Genomic DNA, 27,748 nt, shown 5'->3' with positions numbered 1-27,748 from the left:
GCTTTGTTGACAGCATTGCAAACCCTTGGCCTTCTCTCAGCTTCATGATGTAGTCACCTGAAATGGTTCTCACTTCACAGGTGTGACTTGTCAGGGATCATTTGTGAAATTTCTTGCCTTCATAATGGGGTTTGGACCAGGGAAAAGCAACAAACACGAGAGATTTTTGGGGACCAAGAAACACAAGAAATGTACATTAGACCAATCAAATCTGTGCTTTGGTCTGACGAGTCCAAATTTGAGATCTTTGATTCCAACTGTCATGTCTTTGTGCGACGCAGAAAAGGTGAATGGATGGTCTCTACATGCATGGTTCCCACCTTGAAACCTGGAGGAGGAGGTGTTATGGTGTGGGGCTGCTTTGCTGGTGACACTGTTGGAGATTTATTCAAAGTTGAAGACACACTGAACCAGCATGGTTACCACAGCATCCTGCCATCCCATCTGGTTTGCGTTTAGTTGGACCATCATTTATTTTTCAACAGGACAATGACCCCAAACACACCTCCAGGCTGTGTAAGGGCTATTTGACCAAGAAGGAGAGTGATGGACGGCCTGGCCACAGTCACCTGGCCTAAACCCAGTCGAGATGGTTTGGTATGAGATGGCGAAAAGGGCCAACAAGCACTCAGCATCTCTGGGCAGACTATTGGAAAACCATTTCATCTGACTACCCCATGAAGCTCATCGACAGAATACCAAGTGTGTGCAAAGCAGTAATCAAAGCAAGGGGTGGCTATTTTGAAGAATCTAAAATATGAAACATGTTTTGAATTGTTTCACACTTTTTTGTTTACTACATAATTCCATATGTGTTCATTCATAGTTTTGATGCCTTCAGTGAGAATCTACAATGTAAATTGTCATGAAAATAAATGAGAAGGTGTGTCCAAACTTTTGACTGGTAGTGTATGTACACTCTTATATGAAGGTGTATCTGATATCCCCGTGTCCTGCATCATCATAATAATATTGGTCCAGGATCAACATTTGTGTTGTTGGGATGTCAATGCGTTGGAATATGGAAGAAAAAGAAAAACCAAATCCATTTGTTTATATAAAACTGTCTGCTAGAAAAAGCTGGTAAGTGTTTTTAAGTGTTGTCTTTATTAATTTATACATATTAGCAAGTTAGCTAACTTCTTGGCTAATGCAAAGTGAACATCCAAACTTCAGGACTCGTGAGTCGCAATGTTGATCCTGCACCAGCACTGATCAGGTTGTGCATTATGCGATTAAAAAACACTTTATCTTGCATCTTTTTCTCTTTCACAAGACTGATGAATCTTCCCCTTTTTTTTAAGCACATCTCAGTGTCATTCTTGGCATTTCTTGCTTTTTGTGAGATATTTGTGAAATTTCCATTATGTTTTATTCAGCTTCCTACTTTGGTTTGTGTATGTTTTTGCAATCTTTTTCTGTTTGCTGGCGCTTTCTTAGATTGCAGTGCATTCGAATCCCTCAGGGCCATCATAAAAAAAGAGTTGTTGAGATAAAATAAAGTTAAATTTGGTGACTCACAGGCACAGCTCAGAAGAAGAAAACAAGACAAAAAAAGAAAAAGTTTTTTTGGGGGGGGAAACACTCATCTTTTAAATATTTCCATATATCAGCTAAAACATTTAACAATGCTTTGAGCTGACAGATACATCCCTCTGGGGACTGGGAATGTAAAAAAATCTCACAACAATCAGACACTAGTCAAGATGTAAAATCCTAACTCTCATCCATTTTCATGCTTTGTCTTTAGAGAGCTGCAGGACAGGTGTTATATGATGGCAATGTTTGTGGATCTACTCACAGATCACTTATATCACCATCAGAATGAGATAACGTTCCCTCGTGAACTCTCTTCAAGCTTTTTTCATCTCTCAGTATCACTCCATCCATAAAGAAGAAATTAATTTAAATAACTTCACTGAATGTAAACCAACTGCTGAAGGTAAAATTAGTTCACTGTGATTTTGCCAGCGATCAGGTTACTTGGCGCTACATTCAAATCGTGCTTGGCAGAAACTGTAAACCTCCTTCAGGGACACCAGTGGCCACAAACACGCTCTCCCAGCTCTCATATAGTTCCAGGTAGACCTCAGTTTAAGATGTTTAGCTTGCTTTTCCCCTAAATCGCTCTATTTCCCCATTTCCAGTACTTTTCTTTAGCAACAATGTGTCCTTTAACATTTCATGTTAGATATACTTCCTCTTTCTCATTCCTTTCGTTATCAACATCCCTTTTTCTGCTTATACAACTCCAGCTCTCACACTTGGACTTTTTTTAAATGAGGAAATGTAACTTTTTGAAAACAGTAAAAGAAAGAAAGAAAAAATTAAAAAGCGAGTTTTTCCCCCCTTTCTCACTCTCCTCTCTCTCTGAATATCTACAGCCTGTCATATCTGGTTGCTGGAACTTATATTGCTTCTGAAGTCACTCTCAGCTATTCCCAGACACCTGTTGCCTGAGTTCACACCATTCATCCAGCCAAGGCTGACACAAGATACTGTGTGAATCAAACACATCACCCCATCTCTCTGCAACACCGTGCACTGTAGCTCGTCACCACTCCTAGATGCAATCATATGCCAAGTTTATATATCACAATGGTTTTGTTTATATGTCTTTTTTCTAATTGTTTAATAATGCATGGAAAAACAGTTATTGCTAACCTCATAAAACTAAAAAGTAATGTTTCTCTATCATGGTCGGCACCACATATAAAATACTGGGATGTGAATATTTGGAGATAACCATGTAATGCATCGTGCAAAAGCATATATGCTGGCAATGCTGTTGGCCATTTGCATGAATCAGCAGATTAACCAGTGGTGTCATTGACCTGTGGAGCTGTGGACCCAAATTCAAGACACGGGAGCCAGACTTAAGCGATGGAGAGCAAGCCCTTTATTCAGACCAAAAACAAACTCCATATTCAACATAGTCCAGTAATGTGAAACCAGCAAAAATCCCCGAACACAAGAGCTTGCATGGTGAAGCAACAACAGATCATTTGACAATGGACAAGAGAAAAATGGGACTGAGGAAGTAAAACTAACAGGACACAAGACTAACTGTTACAGTAAAACAGAAATGACACTTATCAAACACAAAAGATCCACGGGAGCACTGGAGAACAAATACAGACCTGTTGAGGCAACTAAACACACAAGAAAATAATAAACTTATAAAAAGGAACTGAAGCTTAAACAAACAAGACAAGCAATCTAAAGCTTTGCCAAAACTCTCACCTTTATAGGCTATAGCAAACTATTTTAAACCACAGCATGAACCAGTGTGCATAATTGAACCCGTACACTCATAGTGCACTCAAAGAAAAATTATAGTTATAGTATACAAAACAGGAGACACATTTTCTGAAGTGGATTAAAGAACTAATCAGACTCTCGGATGAGTGAGGGTCACCGACTGTGAGCGCAGAATGAACTGAAAACATTTTGTTTTGTCATTTAAAAGCGAGAGCATTCTTTAAAAGTCAGCCTCATGAGCTGATATGCGACATCTTTTTAGTTCTAAACACATATAAGAGAAAGGAGACGTTCCATAACTTCCATAACCCCGTGTGCTCAGAAAATCAGTGTCGACGATCAACCTATTGATGCAGATGCACTAAGCTATGTCAGGTAAAGGCTGTGTGCAGGCAGGAGTGGTGGTATGGAGGACACAAAGTTTCGGAGGCAAACATGAACTCAAACTCCGCTTTATTGCTGGATGGCAAGGCAGAACAGAAAACTAAACAAACTGAGAATACAGATAACTAACTGGCAGGCAGCTGGACAGCCCACAAAGCATAGGATGATGGTCAATCGCAACACAGACCAATGAAAACACAGGGCTTAAATACACAGAGGGAGCAATCAGTGAATGAGAGACAGGAGGGAAACACAGCTTGGATAAATCAGGGCTAACGAGACAAGGGAAGCAAAACATTAACATGAGACACGGACTTTCAAAATAAAACAGGAAACATAACACAGAGACGCGGGCTTGACAAGGGGACACAGCTGATAGGCGAGACGGCAACTATAGAACACAGAGACATAAACCATAAGACAGAGAACTCTAACAAATAAACCAAAAGAGTAGAAATGATAAATAATATCAAAATCAAAGTTCAATAATAATGAAAACTCAAAACTCTGGATCAACGACCCAGGTCTCCTAACAAGCTACTGTCAAATGGATAATTAGCACGAGCTTGGTCTTTAGTGCATTAACTTATTGGTGAGCTGAATGCTTTCATTACCAAATTGTATGACTTCATTTTACTAGCTGAGGGGTGAACCCACCAACACCTTGTAACAGACGATAATTAATGAACTCAGGATCATCAGACCAGTTCTTATTGGAAGTTCTGTTTTGTTTTGTTTTGTTCTTCAGAATATATCAGAACCACTTGTCCTGAAATTTTCAAACCTTGACCTCGGCAATGTTGGTCTGATCCACTTTGATACAGATCAGGATATATCAGCCAAAAAATTCAGTGTTGTTTATATAGTGCCAAATTCCAACAACAGATGCCTCATGGTGCTTTTTATTGTAAGGTAAAAACCCAATAATACCGAGAATACCCTGGTGACCGTGGGGAGGAAAAACTCCCATTTAACAGGAAGAAACCTCTGGCAGAACCAGGCGCAGGGAGTGGCAGCCATCTGCTGTGACCGGTTGGGGGTGAGGGGAGGGAGACAGGACAGAAGACACACAGTGGAAGAGAAAAAGGATTGCCATAACATTCTTTGGACAATCTGTCATCTCCGCGCTTTCAACCAAATAAAACATCTGAATGATTTTAGGCATTGTCATTTTGATCATGGATGCTGACATTAACAATTCAAAGTAATTTTCCACCATATCCACGGGACATATTCTTATTTGCATCACAGTAACTTGTTAAGCTCATAACTCGATTCGTAGGTTTTTTTTAAATCTATGGGATGATAATCTTACTCCAGCTTGCTCTGATGGGTGTGCGCCAGAGTCACCAGATAAAATCACTTCCTTTAATACGAAAGATGGTGAATCTCTGAAAATCAGCTGAAGGGTTTTCATCCTCATCTTGTTAAGTCAGCATGACAACTGTTTCAACAAAATTACCATGTTCACTGTGGCCACATGAAAAATAAAAGGGATGAAGGCACAGCTGATGACAACACTGTCACCTCATGGATAGTTCAACAGTCACTCGATGTGAGAAATTTTATTTTCTCAACTCTCCAGACCAAAAGATGGACGCACAGATGGATATCTGACAGGCACACTCATACATCTTCCACCCTAAATCGCATCCAGCAAAATCCTCTTTTCTTCGATGTGGCTTTTTGTCTCGTCTTTTTCCATCTTCCATCAACCTTTCTTCTCTATCGGTACATCATCCTCCTTTGTGTGTAGAGACAGGTCAATCATTCGTTCACACTTCCAAGTCTCTGGGTATCTTTGTCCAATATCTTCAGACCCTGCAGCAAGGAGTGGTCCTTTACATCTATAAATTTGCAGAAACCTTCTAGGTTTACGGGATGCAGTTCTATAGTTCAAAGGGGGACTGATGATTATTACGGTGAATAACCAGGTGGATTTTTCTGTCTGTCTATTACACATCTTTTCCCTTTTTCTCCTATTGTCAGATTCACTGCCACTTTTCCCGTCAATCTATCAAATTTTGTCTCACAACTCTGTGTACTTTACTTTTCTTTCTGCATTTCGATGTGAGAGCGAGATGGATGGAAGCACTGCTGAGGCACAGTAATATAACAGTGCACATGGAGGACACATGATGGCTGTTCTCTCCAGCTTTCTCTTTCGCAAACACTCTTACAGCTTATGTGTGTGCGCGCGTGTCGGGGATGTTACATTTAAAAAAAATTGTGTGTCTCTATCAAGGAATACAAGAGTACTTTTATTTGCATATTTATTTCTTAATTCTTTTAATAAAAAAGATTTTTTTTTGGTTCCTTTCAGTCGCTGATGTCAAATTCAAATTCAAATTCAAATTCAAATTTTTATTTGTCACGTACACAGTCATACACAGTACGATATGCAGTGAAATGCTTGGACAACTGCTCGTGACCTAAAGAAAACAAAAAAGGAAAAGGCTATGAATAAGATAGGAAATAAATATGAAAAATTAAAAAGGGTAAATTTAACTAGGAAGGAATAAAATATAAATTAAGGTTAAAAATTAAATAACTGTACAACACACTGGGAAAGAATAAGATAAAATATATAAATTAAATTGAAAATAAAATAACTGTACAACAAAATACACAATATAGAACTATATAAGAATGTATGAACAAAATACACAAGAAGTATAAATAAATATATACACAATAACAGCAGCATATACACAATAACAGCAGCAGTGATTTAAGTGATGAAGTGAAAACAATGTCCAGAATGTCCAGTGTGTGTGTAAGAACTGTATGTGTGGGTCAGTACTGTGTGGTGGTGTGATTGAGAGACCGTATCGCCTGCGGGAAGAAGCTCCTCCTCAGTCTCTCTGTGTTGGCCTTCAGGGAGCGGAATCGCTTTCCTGACCTCAGCAGAGAGAACAGTCTGTTGTTGGGATGGCTGAGGTCCTTCACGATCTTCCTGGCCTTGGTCCAGCACCGCCTGCTGTAGATTGAGTGCAGGTCAGGGAGCTCGGAGCGGATGGTGCGCTCAGCTGACCGCACAACCCTCTGTAGAGCTCGTCTGTCCTGCATGGTGCTGTTCCCGAACCAGGTTAAGATGTTTCCCGTCAGGATGCTCTCTATGGTGCACGAGTAAAAGTTCCTGAGCACCTTGGAGGGCAGTTGGAAGTCTCTCAAGCGTCTGAGGTGGTAGAGACGCTGACGGGCCTTTTTCACCATGGTGTTGATGTGACAGGACCATGACAGGTCCTGCGTGATGTGAACTCTGAGGTATTTGAAGCTGTCCACTCTCTCCACTGGGCACTCGTTGATGACGGGGGTCTGGTAGTTCCTCTCCTGCTTAGTGCTGAAGTCCACTATCAGCTCCTTTGTCTTACTGACGTTTAGAAGGAGGTTGTTCCTCTGGCACCAGTTCTCCAGATTCCTAATCTCCTTCAGGTAGGCCGTCTCGTTGTTATCAGAGATCAGGCCCACCACGACGGTGTCGTCAGCAAACTTGATGATGGTGGTGGAGCTGGTAGTGGCCACACAGTCATATGTGTACAGAGAGTACAGCAGGGGGCTCAGAACACACCCCTGGGGGGCTCCAGTGCTGAGAGTGGTGGAGGCTGAGACATGTCCGCCCATCCTTACTGCCTGTGGTCTGCCAGTTAGGAAGTTGGAGATCCACTGACACATAGATGAGCTGAGTCCCAGATGCTCCAGCTTGGTGGTGAGTGTGGAGGGAATTATGGTGTTAAATGCAGAGCTGTAGTCTATGAAGAGCATTTTAACATAATTCCCCCTTCTAATGTCCAAGTGAGTGAGTGATGTGTGGAGGAGATGAGAGATGGCATCGTCTGTGGAACAATTTGGACGGTAAGCGAACTGTAGTGGGTCCAGTGTGTCTGGTAGTGAAGAAATGATGAAGTCTCTGACCAGGCGTTCAAAGCACTTCATCACTACTGAGGTGAGGGCTACAGGGCGATAGTCATTGAGAGAAGCAGGGTGGGGTTTCTTCGGGACAGGAACAATGATGGACTCTTTGAAGCATGTGGGGATCACCGACTGAGATAAAGAGATGTTGAATATCTCAGTGAACACAGGAGCTAGTTGGTATGCGCAGTCTCTGAGGATACGACCTGGGATGCCGTCTGGTCCTGCTGCTTTCCTGGTGTTCACTCTCTTGAAGGCTCTCCTTACTTCATGCTCGGAGATGACGAGCACGTTTATTTATTGACATTCTAACCTAAAACATTTCATTTCCTCACATCAGATTTTTGCACAGTGAAGTATCCTCAAAAGAGGCCTGGATTTGATTTGGATGCAAGTAGCACATAAAAAACTCAAAGGGGGCTTATTAGGTTCCCTTCCAGCCACTGTAGTAGCTTTGCATGATTCATAATTCAATGTAATCCTTATTTGTTTTGTGGTAGGCACTGATGTGACCCTCCAATTCATCCACTGCTTGAAACAAGCTGCTTTAGCTTCCCCATCTTTGGCCGCTTTTCCAAATGACGGCCACTTTCTTTGGATTGGCTGCCACTCTCAGCAAGATTTGTAGCAATAGCAGTATCTGCATATCTCCTCTCTTTGTGTCTCTGAAATTTAATTTTCAGTGCAATCTGAAGCCGGAGGTTTTGGATCACAGAGACTTGTATGAATGCTGAGCTCATTTTTGAAAACTTATGCCATATTAAATGTTACTGTGCGGTGACAACCCAACATATATATTTTCATTAGATGGAGATGACACATTTTTCAAATTGGTTTTGTTAGTGGAGGAAGAAAGAGAATCAGAGGGGGTGGGGAGTTCCAAAAGAATCACAAGGTTATCTAGGACAGAAGGATATTTCAGACAGGCATACCAAGACCCATTCTTAGACCTCTGTGTCATGAACTGGAACAAGAAGTTGACACTGATATCATCTGCAGAGTGAGACAGTAGCATGTTATGAGACGATATTCATCAGATGACACCAAGATAGGATAACTTCTGGGATGTCAAGGTATTTGAGTTTAGTGTGCATAAGGTCACGTGTCATGTTTTAGGGTGATTTTGCATCCATATATGAACAGTGGATTTAAAAGAAAAATCTAAATGTAATTCAAAGGCTTTTAATTCAAGAGACTTAACAAAAGTATTTAGGAAGCTAAACACCTATTTTCATACACAGTTCTTCTTTTTAGAGCTTCAAATGTGATTGGACAAACTAACATAAATATAATAATCATAACATCACAAATATCCTTTGCAATCAGTGACAGCCTAGGCATCAAAATAGGAAACTCTTGGGTTGCTTTTGTCTTTGGGTCATTATCCTTTTGCACTGTGAAGCTCTGTCCCATCAGTTTTGCTTCTATTAGCAGTCAAATCATCACTAAACACTAGTGACCACCAGTTCCACTGGCAGCCATACACCCCAATGCCACGACATTGCTCCAGATGTCGGGGTATGCTTGTGGGTCATGATTTATTTCTCTTCTCCAGATTTTTCTCTTCCCATCATTCTGGTAAAAGTGCATCTTGGTTTGATGTACCCAAAGAATTAAGATGTTTTCTAACCCTCTTGTTCTGGAGTGTAACCAGTTGTTTGCTGCAATCCCTCTATGTTTCCATTTACAAAGGCATCTCTTGAGTGTAGATTTTCACAAAGACGCTGAGATAATGACACCTACCTCCTCCAGAAGAATATGAAGACAAGAGAGAAAGAGGTCAACCCCCCTTTTTTTTTTGCAGTACATCCATGCATTTAAAATATGCAGGGAAGCAGATAGTTCGGAGCAAACTTCCTTTTTCCCTATCTCTTTGTACTTACCAGGTTCCCATTGTGACTGCATTATGTTGGCTTACCTGGATTCCCGCTCAAAGGAATTTCATTCAGCCCAACTTCTCTTATTAGCATTTCTCTTTCTTTTCCTCCTTGGAATTCTACCTTATACTTTATCATCTTAGTTGATCTCAAGAATAACCTCCCTTTGTTCTGACGTGATAAGTAATCATGTTTTGCTTAGAATCCTTTTAAAAAGGAGGCCAAAGAAATAATCTGAGAGGAAATTAATAGTCATAATCTTAAATCCCAACTCAATAATTAGCAGTTTTTTAACGCAAATAACTTACACAAATATTTGATCATGATTTGACTAACAAAGCCAGATAAACTCAGGAGAATCCAATAATGAGCCAAACGAGTTTGCATGATTAAGAGTAGATCCGGTCTGCATGACTGCTGCCAATGAATCAGAGAGGTAGGTTGTAATTTTCCACCTTAATGTGCCATTCTGTGCACAACAACATATCCAAATCCATTTGGAGCAATCTCAAACAAACATTGACAAATGGGAGTCCCATAAGTAAACACGAGCCAAAAATCTTTTTTAATGAAAACGGTGCAGCGGCAAACCAATCATTTGTAGCAGCAGGGCGACTGGAAACATTCAGATGCTGTTCGGGAGGGTGGAGTCTGTGCTGCCATGGTATTGGGACAAAAGAAAAACTCCCAAACATTTGTTTTTTGTCTCTAAATGTGAGCCAATGATGAACCTGGAGTCCTGCAGTCTTTGGGGTTTGAGATAAACCCAAACACATAAGGCAAACTCTGGGATTGATCCTTCCTCACATTCGGTCCTTTTGCTTCGACAACATTCAACCCCTCTGTACACCATCTTACATCGAAATTCCTTTGCATCATCTGCTGTCAACCTTCTAGCCCTCTACTCCTTCACTAGAGAGAATGCTCTCTTTGCATTCCTCTTTAAATCTCTCCTTTGTCATTACTATTTTAATTTCTGCACTTTCATCACCCACCTTTATCTCCCTCCTGGCTTCAGTTGTCACAACTCCATCAGCTCTCTCTCTGTCTCTCTCTTCTTCCCTCCTCCATCCTGTCACCCTGCTGACTCCTCTTGGCAGGCAACAGCGAGAAGCACCCAGGCAATGAGGGAATCAAGGTAACTCCCTCTGCGGCCCTTTGGCTGGACAAAGTGAGAACTTAAAAGGAGTGTACTAGCAAAAAAACGTAATGGGTGGAAGGAGGGATAGAAATTCCTGTCACAACGTTGCAACAAAATTAGATAAAGATGGAGGGAAGAAAAAGGAGAATACACAGCAGCAAGGACAGGGGCAGAGGAATTAAAAGAGAAGGTTATTTTTAGTTTCGAGTTCTCACATAAGATCCTAAACCTGAACATAATAAGGTATTTGTCAGTACCTTCAATTTCATATCATTGCTTTTTGCCACCCTACAAGTAACTGTGACTAGATTACTGATCTCATATCTCAGTTTCCCAGTTTCTGTCAACATGTTGTAACTAAAAATGTATGATTGGAAAAGAAAGAGGTCAGTATCATTTGGGGGTGGTTTAAATCCCACATAAGAATGGCAGACACCACCAGTAACATTATATAGACTAGGAAGGTCATTGGAGAACTCGATTTAATGCCATTAAAACCTTGTAAGGATTGCAAAGTCATGGTGATGACAGTCTCAGGCAAATATACAAAACATTTCATAATTAGATGGCAAAGATAATAAATCTTTGCCCGTTTAAACACTTTTCTTTCTAAAATAAATACCCAGCATGAAATTGATAGTAGCCTCATAACTACAATATCTTTACAGTAACTGGGATGATAGCACCTGGTGTCCACAGTCGCTCGACAGAGAATACACACCCCTGTTTTTAATGTCTCACTCACACTCCTGCACTCAGCATTCACAATGCATGCACGAGTCCCAAACACACAAACACAGACTTGTTTACGGCTCTTACATGCAGACAGTAGTGCCTAAGCCTTGGACTGTCTTTCTAAAGGTCACTGTGAGCGATTCTTTAGTGGAAACAGCTGTTTCCACAGCTATAAGTACTTCACATCTATAAGTGAGCCTCAGGGACAATTCCTGCACTGAGTGTGCTCTGCTGGGCCGGAGATGTAATACCTGCCACTGCCTGAGTGATCAACAGCAGCGTGGTCCTCTTGCAGGTTCTTTCTCTGCACTGTTCACTGTGGAGGTGTACTTCTCTGCAAATTTTATTCAGAATACTGTTCAATTTTCTTTTCCTTAATTCATATCTTAACTTCAGAAAACTGATTTTAGAAAATCTAACAATTAACGATTCACAAAGCCCCTCCCTTAGAAAGGAAGTAACGAGGTATGAATCAGCAGCCTGGGTAAGCCACAGCAGTTTCTTCTAAAAGTGAGATTCATGCCTCTGCATTAAATCTACATTGTAGGTATATAGCATCCGCAAACCCTTCTGAAACCCTAGCTAGCTTTGATTGACCCACTGTGGACATATTGTTGGCTTCTGTCAGTTCCTGGCCGCCTGTTCTTCTGATTCGATTTTCCAAATCAATGGAAAGAGAATGGATAAACTAGTGTTTACTGGGAACTAAAAGCGCTATATAAATGCAATCCATTATTATTATTATTATCATTAAGTACTGTTTTGGCAGCAAAACTGCAAAGCAACACCCCCAGCATTGGTATAAATGCTGGAAACATCGTAGGGGCTACATCGATTCAAAGCAGAAGTATAAATCACACATAAGCAAAAGGAATGTAGGCCATACAGAGTTAAAAGTACCAAGGATGGGGACTTTTTTTTGAGAAACTTTTAACTTGGCTCTTTTTCATGTCTGAAATCTTCTCTCATGTATCCTCTTTTTTACATTGGATTTAGGAATGTTTGCTTTGGGCCCAATATACCCTTTATGGAAATATATTCTTCTTTTTTTCCCCCACTATATATTCTAGATAACCAAACTAGTATTGTTAAGTATCCTGTTTGCACCTACCTCATGGGCTTATATTAGCATAATTAGCTAACGTTTACAGCCAACTCAAGGGGCTAATGTTAGCTTAATTAGCTAGCTAGCCACATGACAAATTTCACCATCAGATATAAACAGAAATCAAAAATGTTTTGCCACCACAGGTGTAAACGACAAAGTATAACAATACAGGAAATCCTGAGCATCAATACTAACTAAAAAAAAGATTATTAGACAAAGCATCATAAGAAATACCCTAAAGACGATTTTGTATGCCAACTTTCTAACAGTTTAAATGATCAAGAGATAGAAAACAACAGTGATAGAGAGCAGGGCCTTGTAATTTGTCACTGATGATGTGGAATGCCTTAAAGGAGGAATTCGTAGAGGAGAATTAAAAGTGAAAATTAAAAGTTTAAGAGAATGGAGAGAGAGGAAGAGAGAGAGAGAGAGAGAGGCAAAGAGAAGTAGTGGAGTGAGTGATAGGATCAGAGACGGATTAGAGGACAGAGCAAAGTCCCTCGGGTGGGAGGTGTGAGAAAATTAGGTGGAGAAATCGAATGGCTGGAAGGAGGGAGAGCTAGAGTGAGGGAGGGGTGAGAAAGGGTGAGCATAAGAAAAGAAATCTGGCTGGAACGAGGGGTGGAGATTGATCCAAGATTATTAATAGTAATGTTTGATTTGCACGGGTCCAGTCAGGAAAGTGATACAGGCCAACCTAGCGGGATAACATCCCTGTCCCCACACTGAACCCGGAGCCCATTTTTCATCCTAAAATAGTTGGAGAGGACAGGTATAAAACTGAAAGAGCAGAGCCTCTGATCTTTGACTGGACATCCCTCCTGAACCCATCTCGCCCCTCTTCCCGCCTTAAACCCGTCCACCAGCAACAAGGTAAGAGGAAGAATGAGGGAGAGACAAAAAGTTTGCCTGAAAGAAAAAGATAGCGATAAATGAGAGATGAAACGACAAAGGCCAGTGCTTTAAGTGTAACCTGCAGCAGATCACACTTGACAATGATTTTCAGGTACCTTCCTCACAGGGCTGATGAACGCTTACAGCTGGCTTTGCTTTCTAATCAAATGAAGTGATGGATGCAACTAAACAGGAAAAGCAATTTGCCTTCTTTCACTGTCTCCATAGAGTCTGCTTAGATTTAGAGAGAGCGACAGGATATCAACAAAGTAATCACTTTCTGATAGTAACGCTTTGCTGCCAGAATTAAAGGACACAGGTTTGCAACACCGCTTACGTGTGAAATCTGTCAAGGTCAAATTTTAATTACCACTTAATGAGATTGAAAGCAGTGTCCTGTCTGTGCTCCATGGTAATGCATCTGTAGCAAAATGCTGATGAAGTACGGGAAATTTCTCTTGAGAATAAATCCATGTGCTTATGATTAAAATGTTGCATATTACTCACATACTAAACTGTGCCATGAATATTAATGAGGAGAACAATACTTTAGTGGTTGCAGTCTTAATTAATGAGGAGACAGAGTTTTTTGGTGCAAACATGACACAGGGACGTGCCCCTCGGGTAAAGGGGTACAACTTTGGCCATCTTTGCTCGTGGGCCGTCATTAATGGTGTATCTGCTTCACACCAGGACATTCTTATTACGTTGGCATAATTTAAAGTACAGTTTTACTTCAGGTGCCAAATGACATATCTCTTATATACTGGTCTCTAAAAACTTACTGTACAGGAAGAGCAAAAAGATGCATGTCTCCTGCTTGAAATACACAATAACACACCCCATGTATATAAAGCTTCACTTCAGACTAACAGATTCAGCCCATAGCACACTGAAATGTCTAAAAAATTATTTGTATGATCATTGTTATGATTAGATTACAAGTTTTGTTTTCCTTTGACCAGGAACTGAATATTTTCTTGTAAAACAATGCACAGATCCTTCTGCACAAACACACATACGCACATGCAAACCACAAATGCAGCGCTGTTGCTGATGGCAAGCTGTAACTGTGTGGTTAAGCTATCCTCTCCCGTACCTGCCAGCGGATTAGACAGTGGCCAGTGGTGATAACAGCCAGATGATCCCCATGCCTCTGCTGCTCTTATCAAATCCTCTTTTTACTCGCTGCAGTCGCCCGTGGCTACATGCACGCACAAGTGTGTTTGTTTCAGTTACGGAACTGACACCACTGTACCATCTCTTCCCATAAGGAGCGGTATACAATCGATAAGCAGTCTTATGCACTCTAACAGATAGCTCTGGTTGAGGTAATTTTGCAGATCAGTGGCGATTCAGATTAAAAGCTTTCAGGGAGAAAGAAAATCATTGAGGGCTCCCTTTGTTTCAAGAAAGAATAGCCCATTAGAGTGCTTCATTGTCTTCACATTAATGGTGTAGCTAAAGCTGCTGGCACCCTTTAAGGGAACTGAATGACAAATGTTAAATACTGAAATCTTTTGTAGGGATATGAAATGCACTGTATGGTTATAGGCCAAATGAAAAATTGTGAAGTTTTTAATTACAAAATAAACCTCGCTGTTGGCGATCGTAATGAAACCTTAAATCAGCATAAAGCTTGAGGGGTGTTTAAGTCACATAATAACAATAATTCCACTAGAATGTGTTTATTGTTTAATGTTAGATTGCTGTAAAATGCCAGAGAGGCGGAAAGAGAAAAAATGAAGAAGGTTCATTTTCAGTTCACACTGCAGTAATACTGAAGGGGCACCTTGCCTTGGTTTATCTATATAAGTCTAACACACACTGGCACACACATATTACCTCAGCTTTTAACAGAGTTCCTCTCAAACACACACACACACACACACACACACACAAACACACACACACACACACACACACACACACACACACACACACACACACACACTCTCTCTCTCTCTCTCTCTCTCTCTCTCTCAGATTCACATTCTCAAATGAGCACAAACGGCTCAGGTTTCTTGAAATGCAAGTATATTCTTCCTGCATTCCACCTCTTTACTCGAGTCTGCCTGGCACCTCAGTAACACATTTAAAAACTTTCACACGCACACGCACACACACGCAAATATATTCACACATCCATGCAGCTGTTACTGTAAACTGGAGAGTTGGCACTCTTGCACTATAGTTGGGTTTCCCACACCTAGCAAGACCATCAGAGTCATGTGACTTCCCAAGTCTTTCCCCACTTTAAAAGGTTCACAGGCAAGCCTTGTGTAAACCAGAACTGCCTTTGAGATGTTACTTTATCCTCAAGAAATACGAAGCGTTTTCTAAAGTTCGGTCTTTGTAGAATAACTTTCAATTTTTTATTTAGCCAGACAAAAGATGTCATCTAATAATAATCAAACATTTCACCAATTATGAGCTAAATGTGTTACTGTATACACTGTGTACAAATAAATTACTCTGTTAATAAATAGGCAAAATTACAAATGGTTCATTATCTGACATTTTAATAAACTACTAGAAAAGTAATAACAATAAGAAGTAAATAATATACAAAGCAGTCATTGAGTCCACACTTTGAAATACATGAATAAATTCATAAATGCATAATGGACTTTGCTTGTTGTGGACATGGATCATGTTGACTTCTTAATAATTGTGCTACTATGGCTGTTCGTTTTAGATTCATTTCGTGGTATTGAATGAAATCCCCCGACATTAAAGTTTAGAGTTAAAGCAATCTGTCAACTTTTTAAAAAATCTGCTGATTACCTTTCTCACTCATTAGTACATTTGATAAAACAAATATTTAATATGCCCATGAATAAGCTTTAGAGTTGTTGGTATGTGGATTTCTCTTATGCTAAGAACAAATTTCATCCACTTCCTTCCAATCTATTCTGGCTCCAGTATCGTATACTTCAGGCACGCCTGATATTTCAAGTGTTCTCATTTGACTTTGCAAGAAAGTCGAGCAAACTGAATTTATTTATTTTTAAAGAAGTATTTAGAGATGCTCTTCTATAAACAGAATAGTTGATCGACTGTTGCCTTCCTATAAGCTTGGCCATTTTCTCTGACCTCTTTCATTGGCAAGACCTTTTCATTGGATATTTTCTCTTTCCCAGACGGCTCTCTATGAACCCTAGAGATGGTAAGTCTCAAGAGATCGGCAGTTTCTGAAATACTCGGACCACTCCATCTGGCGCCAACAACTATGCCACTCTCCTGACAGACTTTCTGACTAATGGGTCACAATGCGTGAGGGTGAATCATGTATTTTCTGATGTGCTCTCCTCTTGTACTGGATCACCCCAGGGTTGCTGCCTCTCTCTCCTCTTCTGTTCATTCTGTACACGAATGAGTGTCGCAGCAATTTCACGAACAGACACATCCTGAAGTTTGCTGATGACACAGTGATCGTCAGTCTTCTGGTGGGGGACGAGTCAGGCCATGGACAGGTTGTAGATGATTTTGTGGATTAATGTGATGAGTCCTTCCTTTCACTCAATGTGTCAAAAACTAAAGACATGATTATTGATTTTAGGAAGTCCTTTTATAGCTCATCACCCACTATCATTAAAACTGCTGATATTGGGATCGTTGAGAGTTATAAATATCTAGGTGTGGTACTTGACCATAAACTGTGTTTTGAATCTCATGCTGATGCCACTACTAAAAAAGTTCAACAAAGACTGTTCTTTTTAAGGAGAATGAGATCTTTTAATGTCTCATCTGAGATGTTGTCTTTGTTTCATAGAAGTTTTATCGAATCTGTGATGTCTTTTTGTATCGCTGCCTGGTTTGGTAACCTGATGGTGAGGAATAAGAATTGGTTGGGTCTTTTGGTAGAAACTACTAGCAAAATTTCAGGGCGCTGGAAAGATGGACTTTTGGCCATTTACAATAAAAATGTGCTTAGAAAGGCTCATTCTATTGTTCATTGTTCGAACCATCCACTTCACAGTGAGTTTGAGTTGTTGCCTCCTGACCTCTGAGGAAGACCAAAAGACTCCAAGCTTCTTTTATCCCTACTGCATCCTGTCTCCTAAATGGCATATAACCGTTCTGGGATTTTCTATTACTATCATTGTCATTTTATATGATTGTTTTGTTTACTTTTATCCTGTTGCTAAACTAATTTCCCTTTTGGGACAATAAAGATTGAATTTGAATTGAATTATATGATTGGCTGATTAGATCATTGCATCGATGAGAATTAAAATGAATGCCATGTGATCTACTAATCACATAGACATTACCAACATTAAAAATGAAATAAAATGACACCAACGAAGAAAATCTGCACATTTCCTCAAATACCTAATTTATTTAATAGATTATTAAAAGAGATCTGGGATGTTATAGATTAGTATTTTAGTAGTATTTTTACCATCCTCACAAGGTGAACTGTTAGTCTGTTTGTATGCGTGCAGGTGTGTCTGCGTGGTCAAATGTGCTACTGTAACAGGAAATATCACAAAGATGGATTTTTGGATTTTAGCAGTTTTTTGTGTCTTTCAGAGGAAAGGCTTGGTCAGCATGTAAAAGCATCATTCGCATGACTTTACTGGTGTATAGTTGAAACCAAAATGACTCTGAAGATAGGTTTGCTTAACCGTTAAGGGTCATAAAGGTACATAAAGAGCTGCTAAACATTCATTTTATTGTGGCTATTAAACACAGTGATATCTGAGGCATGATGCAGCAAAGAACAGGCGGCATGAGTCATTTGCAACCTGCGGAAATGTATAGGTCATACAGACCGTATTTCCAACAATGAGAAGGATGGAGGGGTGATATTGGCCAGTTCAGTATCATTTGCTGAACAGAGAGAACACAGTGTTGATGACGGTCCAAGGAAAATGATGATGGAGTGTCATTCCTATGACTTTAGCTGAGACAGTTCAACTCCGTCAACTCTCAAAGTTTTCCACCAGAGCATCTGACTAATCTTTGAAGTCAGACTCTTACAAATGTGTTCCATGTTAAAAAATTTAGAAGATGGATTACTATGAAATTAAGCACACTTGTTGATAATTGGTGAATGCATTATGGTTAATTTGTTAGTGTTGCTATGTTTCAGACAACCTCAGAATAGGATATTTTGAAGCCTTAACTAGATTAAAATGAAAGGGCTGAAGATTTCAAGTATATTGTATAAAATAGAAAACGTATTGTCTTAAAAACAAGCTGGTGTTTTTTTAATCAGACAGCCCTAACAACACTGGATAAAAAACTGAAAGTAATATGAATTAAATTTTCACTTTATTATCACCTGTCACCTGCTGACAAGTTTTTACCCTTGGAAATCATCCCTTCTCCTCCTGTCCTCCACCCTCTTTCTTTCTCCATCTTTGAGAGTGACGATTCATTTTTAAATTTTTAAGATGCTGTTAAGCTGTTTGAAACACGCTACTTAAAAAAAGTAGCTCTGCTTATGCTCATCCCCCATCTGTATGAGCTAGACGCTGAATAAAAAATCTCTTTATTGTTAACATCTGCTTGCACAAATGAATGACAGGTATTAGAGGATGTGTGTGGACTGTGCTCTGCCATGGGGTGACATTACGTTCTGATTTGCTGATTATCTCCGTGGCATCTGCATCTGAATCAAACTACGTATCAGATATCAGATTTAATTGCTCGTTAACTGAAGGTGTCAGGACACCGTTAGGGATCACGTGCGTTCCAGTGTGGCTGGTATTGCTTTCACCTTGTGAATCGTTCTGTCTGTCTGCGTGTTTTTGTGTTCTCATAGGAGAATATAGTGATTGTGACGCCAATATATACAGGACCTGCTGCAAGGGCACTGTTTTGAGTGTTTTGAAGTGTTTTGCACGTGTACACTTACTGGCTACATCATTAGGGTACATCTTGCTAGCAACCGTTTGGACCATTTTTTTGTCCTTAGAGCTGCCCTAATTCTTGGTGGCATAGATTCAACAAAGTGCTGTAAAACATTCCTCAGAGATTTTGGTCCACATTTATATTCACAGCCAGTTTGGCTTTGTGAGATGGTGTGTTATACTGCTGAAATCAGCCTTCAGAAGATGGGTGGACACCATCACCGCTGACTTGAACCTGACCCTCCTATGCCGGCACAAATCAAGACTCATCAGGCTAAGACATGATTTTCCAGTCCTCTGTTGTCCAATTTTGCTAAGCCCATTCAAATGTCAGCCTCAGTTCCCTGTTCATAGCTGACAGAAAGAGCACTCGCTGTGGTGTTTTGCTGCTGTAGACCACATCTGCTTAAGGTTCTTGAGATGTTGTGTGTTTAGTGATGTTCTTCTGTGTATCTTGTCAGTCAATCACTTTTGCCTTTTTTCAGCTCAAAACAGTCTCTCCTTTGATGTCTGGCATCAATAAGGCATTTTCTCTCAGAGAACCAGCACTCACTATGTTTTCTCTATTTCAATCCACATAACTAAGTCTACTTCCTTAGACACAGTTATGTGGCACAATCCCAGTACATCAGCAGTATATCCGTCTGGCACCAACAACCATGCTCAATACTCAAAGTCACTTAAATCACCTTTCTTCACCACTCTGATGCTCAGTTTGAACTCAAGCAGGTCATCTTGACCACATCTGTATGGTTAAATGCACTGAACTGCTGCCACGTGACTGCTGATTAGATATTTGTGCTAATGAGCAGCTGAACAGGTGTCCCTAATGAAATGACTGCTGAGCTTGTGTTTGAAATATGAGGGACCCTGTGCCTTCCCATTTTACACTCTGCTACACAGTCTTTGGCTTCTGATGTATTTGTAACTTCCACTGTGACGCAGCTTTATCTGAGGCACAAAAATGAGAGATTTAGGATGATGTAAACTCCCAGAGATGTCATTGGTACTCTAGGCAAGCATTTTTTGCAACTTTGTGGGACACAAAGTAAAACATATGCTTCCAGTTTATCATTTTTGATTAGTATGGAATAAAACTGATGAATAACTTAAATAAAATTTATTTGATCTAGTAAATGTCCTCAACTAGTTAGTCTCTGGAAGACAGTTCGGCTGGCTGGTGTCCTCTGCTGACCTTTGGCTTTTTGCTGTGGATTTGAAGTTAGTCTGTCTGGAAAATTCACTGCACATCTATTGTGTGTGGTGTTGTGTGATAGCCTGCACCTGACGTTCTGAAATGCTGTGATTTAATGTTCTAATTTCAATGTAATGTATTATTCACCTGATTTCCAAGACATTTTTCTGGTGAACTGTGAATAGTGCAGAAAGTCGTACATTTGTCCATTCAGGCAAAGGTTCGTGTGGATGTGAGTGAACCAGTACTCATTGATCACACAGCCTACTTAAAATAATGTGTTGCCCACAAAACCCCATTATGGTTCGCCTGCCTGTAAAGTGAAATCGGAGTACTACTTCCTCTAATCCACACATAACTCGCTTCCCCTTAGCACCACTCCTCTCTAGCTTTATAACTTCCTCCTCCACTCTTACAGATTTGTGTTTACCGTCTAATGTATACATCCCATACACGTGTCTTTACACTCTCAACAGAAGGAAAGAGGGCATCAGTCAAAGTCAGCGGGAAAGTGACAACTTCATAAGCAGCGATCAGGTTCAGTCACACACACACAGTAAAAAGCCAAAGTGCAGTTTAGCGCAGGGTTCACCTTTCATAGCACGAGGCACAAGAAGAAGATTCTCCATCTGGAGTGGGCTGACAAACTGAATTCTCCGGTGATATTTCAAACACAGCAGAGGACTCATATGGTCTGTTAAACCCCTGCTGACTTGGCCTCTCGCCCTGTTTGTGTCCCTACCACCTCAAAGATATGACACAGATAAAATGGAAAACATTTGAAAGACACACTTGTTTTTGTGTCCATCTGTCATCACTCGTCTCCATCATTCTGGTATTCTCCTTCCATCCTGATTTTTGTTTTAATTTCCGCAGCCCTGGCTCTACATCCTGAAATGCCACAAACAAACCTCCTTCACTTCCCGTATCTCTCAACACCCTACTACAGCAGAATACCTTTCTCCTCTCATTCTCCTCTTTCCCTTTATCACTCCTCTTTTACTGTCACTAATTCATTCTGTCACTCATCACCTCCTTCTCACATGTCCTGATTTCCTGCTCCATTTCTAGAGTGTCACCAGTGTAATACGAGAATGTCTCAGTACTGTCTCTGCTCTCTGGCAACCTTGCTTTTAACCTTGTCCCCTCTCGGGTCTTCTCTTTTGATTCAGTCTCTCTCCCCTGACTTATTTTATCCTCCTCCAACAGCCGAGATGGCAATGAGCAGCATCCTCAACACCGATGACATCAAGAAAGCTCTAGATGCATTTGCAGGTGAGTACCAGCACAGCCGTGACGGGAAAAAGTTAGTCCCAAAAAAAGCTGGAGCCAGAACTTTTGGGGTTTTTTTCCCTTACGTCGTTCTATATCGGTTACACTCAACTTATAAAAAATAATTTTCCACCTTTGGCCTTCATTAACCAGACCAACACAGAATAAGAAACTTCCCTCGACATTGAGAAATTAGTAGTTTAATTGTATTTCACCATGTTCTGACAGTTTGTGAATATTCACACTTACTTACGTCAGGAATTTAATGCCCTTTAAGTGTCCAAAAAAAGCTTTGTCTCTTTTTTAAACATTAGAAGATCCAATCGTATCTAAATCACTCTGTTTTTTGGATTATTAAGTTTTAATAGGCATCAAGAGGAGTTTAAATGAAATCGTCACAGTCCTGATGTGGCTTCTGTGTTTTTCTGTGTGTCCAGTTGCTGACTCTTTTGACCACAAGAAGTTTTTTGAGCTGGTGGGTCTGAAGTCCAAGTCTGCCGACGATGTGAAGAAGGTCTTCACGGTGCTGGATGCGGACAACAGCGGCTTCATAGAGGAGGAAGAACTCAAGTGAGACAAACTAACACATGCACTCAAACACACACACGTGTGTGCAAAGAAATCCCCAAAAGAGTAACAATTATCCACACAAAAGCATTCTGTGACACAAATCCAATCTTCTTTGCTTCCTCTCGTAGATTCGTCCTGAAGGGCTTTGCCAAAGATGGCAGGGACCTGACAGACAAAGAAACCAAAGCATTTTTAAAAGCAGCTGACAAGGATGGAGACGGCAAGATTGGAGTCGATGGTAAACGCAACACAAATACATCAAATTATTCTATTATTAAATAAAGGCCCACACATAAAGAACACAAAAACCCAAATGGCAGGTTTTTTTTCCCCATTTTCATTCATCTATGCATGTGTTTAGTGCTTCATGGATAAAATCATGAAGAAAAAAAACAAGAAAAAGCAATCAGGGCAGATTTTAAGCACAAGTCTGTCAATGTTCATATTTAAGAAAAGTTTTTTCAGTTTTTTGCCCTGAACTTTAGGGTAAAGCACACTACTAAAATTTAGCCTTGCTCCTTGAAATTGGCCATAGCAGTGTGGTTGTGATCGCATCCATAAACAGAAGCTACTGTATATCACCTCTGCTGCAGCAGGCACGTTATATGGCCTAAGACAATTATCCTGAATCTTGAACTCATCTGGACACTTTTACATCCACTACTAAAACTGAATTAAGAGATATCTATGTCCTAGAAGACCTAGTGAACTCCCACACACCCATACAAGAAATCCACTTGGCCATACGTTTCTTCTGCTGTCAATCTGCATTTTTTTTCAATGTGTAATTATATCTGTTCATTTCAAAAACCGGTGGGCGATGTAGCCACTGAAAGTGACACCCTAACCACAACAGTCAACTAAAGATAAAGGGCATGTGGTACAAAAGGGTTGGATGAACATCTTTGTCCTTAGAGTGGCAAGGATGTACAGTTAAACCCTGATACAGAACTGATAGATATGATTTTTGTCTTCTTAATATAGTAAACATATGATTATGCAAAAGCTGAGACCCACAGTAGATGCAGAATTCATACAAATGTCTGTCTACCGGTGGGTCCGCCTATAGGAATCATCAGCCCACTCACTGAAAACTCAGATCCACACTTACACAGCTATTTTTTAAAATTAGGATTTTTCAAAAAAATCTCTGTCCACATGGAAACGTTGGGGGAAAAAAAACATGCTAAAGCAACAGATGGCGATGAAGCAATATCGTGGTGTGCAGCCTGATGTCAAAAAAGGCGACAAAGGTTCCCATCTTTGATGTTGCAAGATAAAAATCAGGTTGTGAAAACATTCACCCTGGAAGGTGTTTACTCTATAGCTTGGTTTTCAGTTATCTAAATTGCAGTTTCTGTGTGGATGACAGTCCAAAACACATGAAAAAACTATGTGTATCAAAAAGCCGTGTACGTGTGGACAGGAACTTTAAAAACGAAAAAAATCATAGTCACTTTTTTACTTATCTTACTCATTTTTTAGTTCTTGTTCTTTTCTAAAGGCCCGAGTTGTCCCTACAAAAAACCCCGAATTCTGTAATTGTAATGTGTTTGATTAAATACAGAAAGTATTTAAGAAAAGTAACATTTATTTTCTTTTGTAAGCTCAAGAAAATTCAACTGCCCACCCAGAGATAACAGCGTGACATGATTTTTAAAGGCATGCATGTGATAATTTGTTTGATGCAGATAAGTCTCAAAACCTTATTCTGATATTGACAGGGTATAAACATTGTGCATAAAATAAACCCGCCTGCACGTGCTCCTCAACAGCGTTTTGATGATTTGCTGTTTTCGCACACTCCTAACAGGTTGTGGTTTTTTCCTTCTTGCAGAATTTGCTGCCCTTGTGAAAGAATAATTCTTCTGCTCCCACTGCAATGAAGGATCACATGGCAACCAACACCACATCCTGGCAATCCCCCCACCTCCCCCTCCTCCTCCACCTCCGCCAGCACCTACACCTCTCCTTCCCACCAGGCTGAAGCCGATCCCCACTCCGATCACTCCTCTCCTCTTCACCTCCCACCTGCAGTTTTCACGAAACACAATGCTGCACTGAAGTAGGCTGTGCTGTGCAACCTCCTCACGTCCCGAGTTTCCCCTTTAGCCGTATTCACCCTATTTATTTAATCCTTTTTATACAAACTGTTCTTGTTTCTGTTTATGTATAGATTAAAAAAACATGCCTGCAGGAGTTAAACTTACATTGTAAAGCATAAAGTAGATATATAAAGATAACAGAGATTATAAAAGAAAGACCCTCATTTCCTTCTCTACTTCTGACTTTGCATCCTTTCCTAGCTTTCAATTTCCATGAACCAGTTCTTCCTCTCTCTTCCCTTCTTTGTTTATCTTTTTTTCTCTTCTTCTCTCTACTCATGTCTGGCTCAGTGCCCCTTACTGCATTCGCTCCCCTCTGTCCTCTCCCACACCATCAACCTATCTATCTAGCTATCCATCCATCCCTTTCTCCTCTGGTAATGAGCTGTTGTAAAACACACCAAAAGAAGAAAGAAGTCAAGCTGTGAAAGAACAAAATAAAGTGGAAAAAAGAAAAGCCTTGAGAAGGCTGACTCACTAAGTCGCTTCTGTTAATTCCTTCCTTTGATGTGACTCTTATCTGATTTTACACTTTCAATCTTGTTGTCCTTCTTTCTTTCTCCCTTCCTCTATTCTGTCACTTTTTCCTTTATCAAGCAGATCAGCTGAAAAAAAAACCCCCTAATGTTGTATGAGACGGTGTACTTTCAAAAACAAAACTGCTGTCTAAGGGGGTTAAAATGATCACACAGTATCATTTTTTTTTTATATTTCTTAATATATAATCTGTGGCATAAACAAAACCTCGGCGGAGTGGAGGTTTAAAAGGCCATATCTCCCATTTACTCAAAAGTGCAATACTAGTTTGAGAACCATGCTGTCGAGCCATTAGCACAGTTGGATTCATGCCGAGGTTCAATTTGGGTTAAGTATCCCCAGCGGAGGACCCAAACAGGCAACACAGGAATCTTTATCTTCTTTAGTAGAACATTTTACTGCCTGAGCAAATAAACACAGATCTGAAGCTCGAAGGATATCACTTTATTTAGCAGGCATGAGACTATTGAGCTCAGTGCTGCTGAGACAACCTCAATGCTTGTTCCAACAGACAGTTACGATAAGTTTGAGGAAGACAAAACCCGAGGAATTATAGAAAGAAGTATGTGGGAATGACATCCTCTATCACAGGATGAAGTTACCATGATAACTTTGTTTCCTGAGATCTTTTGATGAGTTCTCAAACTCTAAATTGCCTAACAATCCTTTACCATACTGTGGTACCTAGGATTCCTAATAAACTACCACATGAATTCAATTCAATTCAATTTTATCTATATAGCGCCAAATCACAAGAACAGTCACCTCAGAGTGCTTTATATTGTAAGGTAGACCCTACAATAATACATATAGAGAAAAACCCAACAATCATATGACCCCCTATGAACAAGCACTTCGGCAACAGTGGGAAGGAAAAACTCCCTTTTAACAGGAAGAAACCTCCAGCAGAACCAGGCTGAGGGACGGGCGGACATCTGCTGCGAGCGGTTGAGGTGAGAGAAGGAAGACAGGACAAAGACATGCTGTGGATGAGAGACAGAGATGAAACAACCATCATAGTAAAATGTCTTTGCAACTAATCAAAACATTGTATGTTAGTCAAATAAAGGCACCTGATAAAATAAGCATTATTAGGGTGTGTGAAACCAGTGATCTTCTTATACGTATGTAAAAGGAGACCTCAGTTTAAGTATGGGCCCCAGGGATAATAAAGGCTGAATACATGTCATTCAGATTGCTTCTACATTATGAACCAATTACAAAAATTGGTTCATAATTAACTATAAACAACACACACTAGCACAGAATCACAGAAAATGATTTGACATTTAATTTAATGTAATTTGAAATTTAAAAAATCTGAATGTTTTTCGTAGTTAAGAGTACTGTACTATTTAGTGTGCCAGAAAGAAATTTAAATGTGTGTTATCACACACTATGTCAAAGATGCTAGGGTATTTTAAAATACTGCATTTGCAGCATGAAAAACATCATTGCTTTTCTGATCCACAATCCTGTGAGCCAGCTATACACTCTGCATCAAGTTTAAGGTGCAATTTATAAAGTACAATACTGTGCAAAACTCTTGAGCTACACCTCATTTCTTTATATTTTTCTAGGAAAATATGACATAGGTGCAGAAATTTCTTGAAACATTTACAAACATGCATGGTAAAATATTAAATAAGGCAAAAAAAAGAGTTTGTAAAATTCTGAAGAGCTTGAAAGACCACCTTTATTCTTTGACACAACTACGGATGGGTACCGGTAATGGCACCGGTTCTGACATAAATGGTAGTAACCAGACCAAAAAGCACATTTCGGTGCTTTTTTTCCCCTGAGATGTCATACACGTTGGATTCTAGCCAATCATTTTACCTTTTCAAGGATAGTAGGCGGGCCCAGGTACGTTCTTTTAGAGCAGAGCTACAGATTAAAAATGCCCAAGGCGAAGCGGTCAAAATCTTGCTGTACTTCACAGCAAAAGATGCAAACTCAGCAGCCTGCCACAAGTGCTTTAAGGTGATACTGTGCAAAGGAGGTAACACCTCGAATCTAATGAAACACCTGGCGACGCATAGCGTTGTTTTAAAAGCCGAGAAATGCACCGTATTTGATAGCTTGTTGCAAGACCTCACACGAGCACATCTACTGCGGGTGTGATGCCTGCTATTGGACCCGGAGTTAGCAACATCCCCCAAGAACCCGAAGAGTAGAGTCCTGGCCCCTAGCCCTGCCAGTGTAGCAGAAATGATAACGGATGATGGTGGCAGCAGCAGCCGTTCTTCTCTGGGTGAGTAGCTTAATGTTGTTCGTGTGTAATTTACGTTGAGTAGGCTAACCACGTTATTACATTAATGCACGTAAGGTGAACTAGCAAACACTGTCGTAGTTACATGCGGCTGTCTTCTTGTTTGATAGAGTGATACCATATATGCCCAAGGCTAACATTGTTATCTTTTTACAAAAAAAACAGCTAAACATGAGAGGTTTTAGGACAAAGTTTGTGTTTTCCATTGTTTGAGCACCGGTTCCAACCAAAGGAGGTATGTTGTATCAATAGAAAAGGCTAACTTTTCTAGAAAAAAAGAGACTTCTAAAAATAAAAACATTCTCCATTCTTTAAGCACAGGTTCGAGCACCGTTTAAGCACCGGCACCGTTTCAAAGGTACCGGTTTGGCACTGGTATCGGATAAAACCTAAACGATACCCATCCCTAGACACAACCTGATCTCCCTCAGGCAGCTTTCTTGTAATTTTCTTTAAGCAGACATCAGGAATAGTTCTTCGGTGCTTCTGCTCTACAATCCATGATTAATAGTGTTCTGTTGTGTTTTCGTATGCATATATGCTTTCCTTCAGAAGGGCTGGACTGCTGATCAAGACCACAAGTTTAAAGAAAGTCTGACTCAAGGTAACAAGACAGGTGGC

At 40.2% G+C, this 27,748-nt stretch overlaps 1 protein-coding gene across 2 annotated transcripts in view; it reads left to right on the top strand.

The window, feature by feature from the left end:
- Positions 1-24,799, top strand: part of pvalb6 (parvalbumin 6) — a 60,292-nt gene extending 35,493 nt beyond the window's left edge. Inside the window, exons 1-5 of one of the 2 annotated variants that reach the window (XM_085270645.1) lie at positions 13,028-13,291; positions 21,581-21,646; positions 22,081-22,213; positions 22,342-22,451; positions 24,051-24,799. In XM_085270645.1, coding sequence (XP_085126771.1) covers positions 21,586-21,646; positions 22,081-22,213; positions 22,342-22,451; positions 24,051-24,076 — 330 coding nt within the window. In that variant the 5' untranslated portion in view covers positions 13,028-13,291; positions 21,581-21,585 and the 3' untranslated portion in view covers positions 24,077-24,799. Of the gene's footprint in view, positions 1-13,027; positions 13,292-21,580; positions 21,647-22,080; positions 22,214-22,341; positions 22,452-24,050 lie in introns of those variants that run through there. The other variant, XM_085270644.1, reaches the window with a different exon arrangement.
- Positions 24,800-27,748: the final 2,949 nt, after the last annotated feature.

This window comes from Mchenga conophoros, linkage group LG4 (genome assembly GCF_057382185.1).
Source record: "Mchenga conophoros isolate Kocher_MC1m ecotype Shallow Benthic linkage group LG4, M_conophoros_male_GT1.1, whole genome shotgun sequence".
Lineage (NCBI taxonomy): Eukaryota > Metazoa > Chordata > Actinopteri > Cichliformes > Cichlidae > Mchenga > Mchenga conophoros.
Note: the sequence above shows the minus strand (reverse complement) of the source record. Positions and strands in the feature narration are given on the sequence as shown.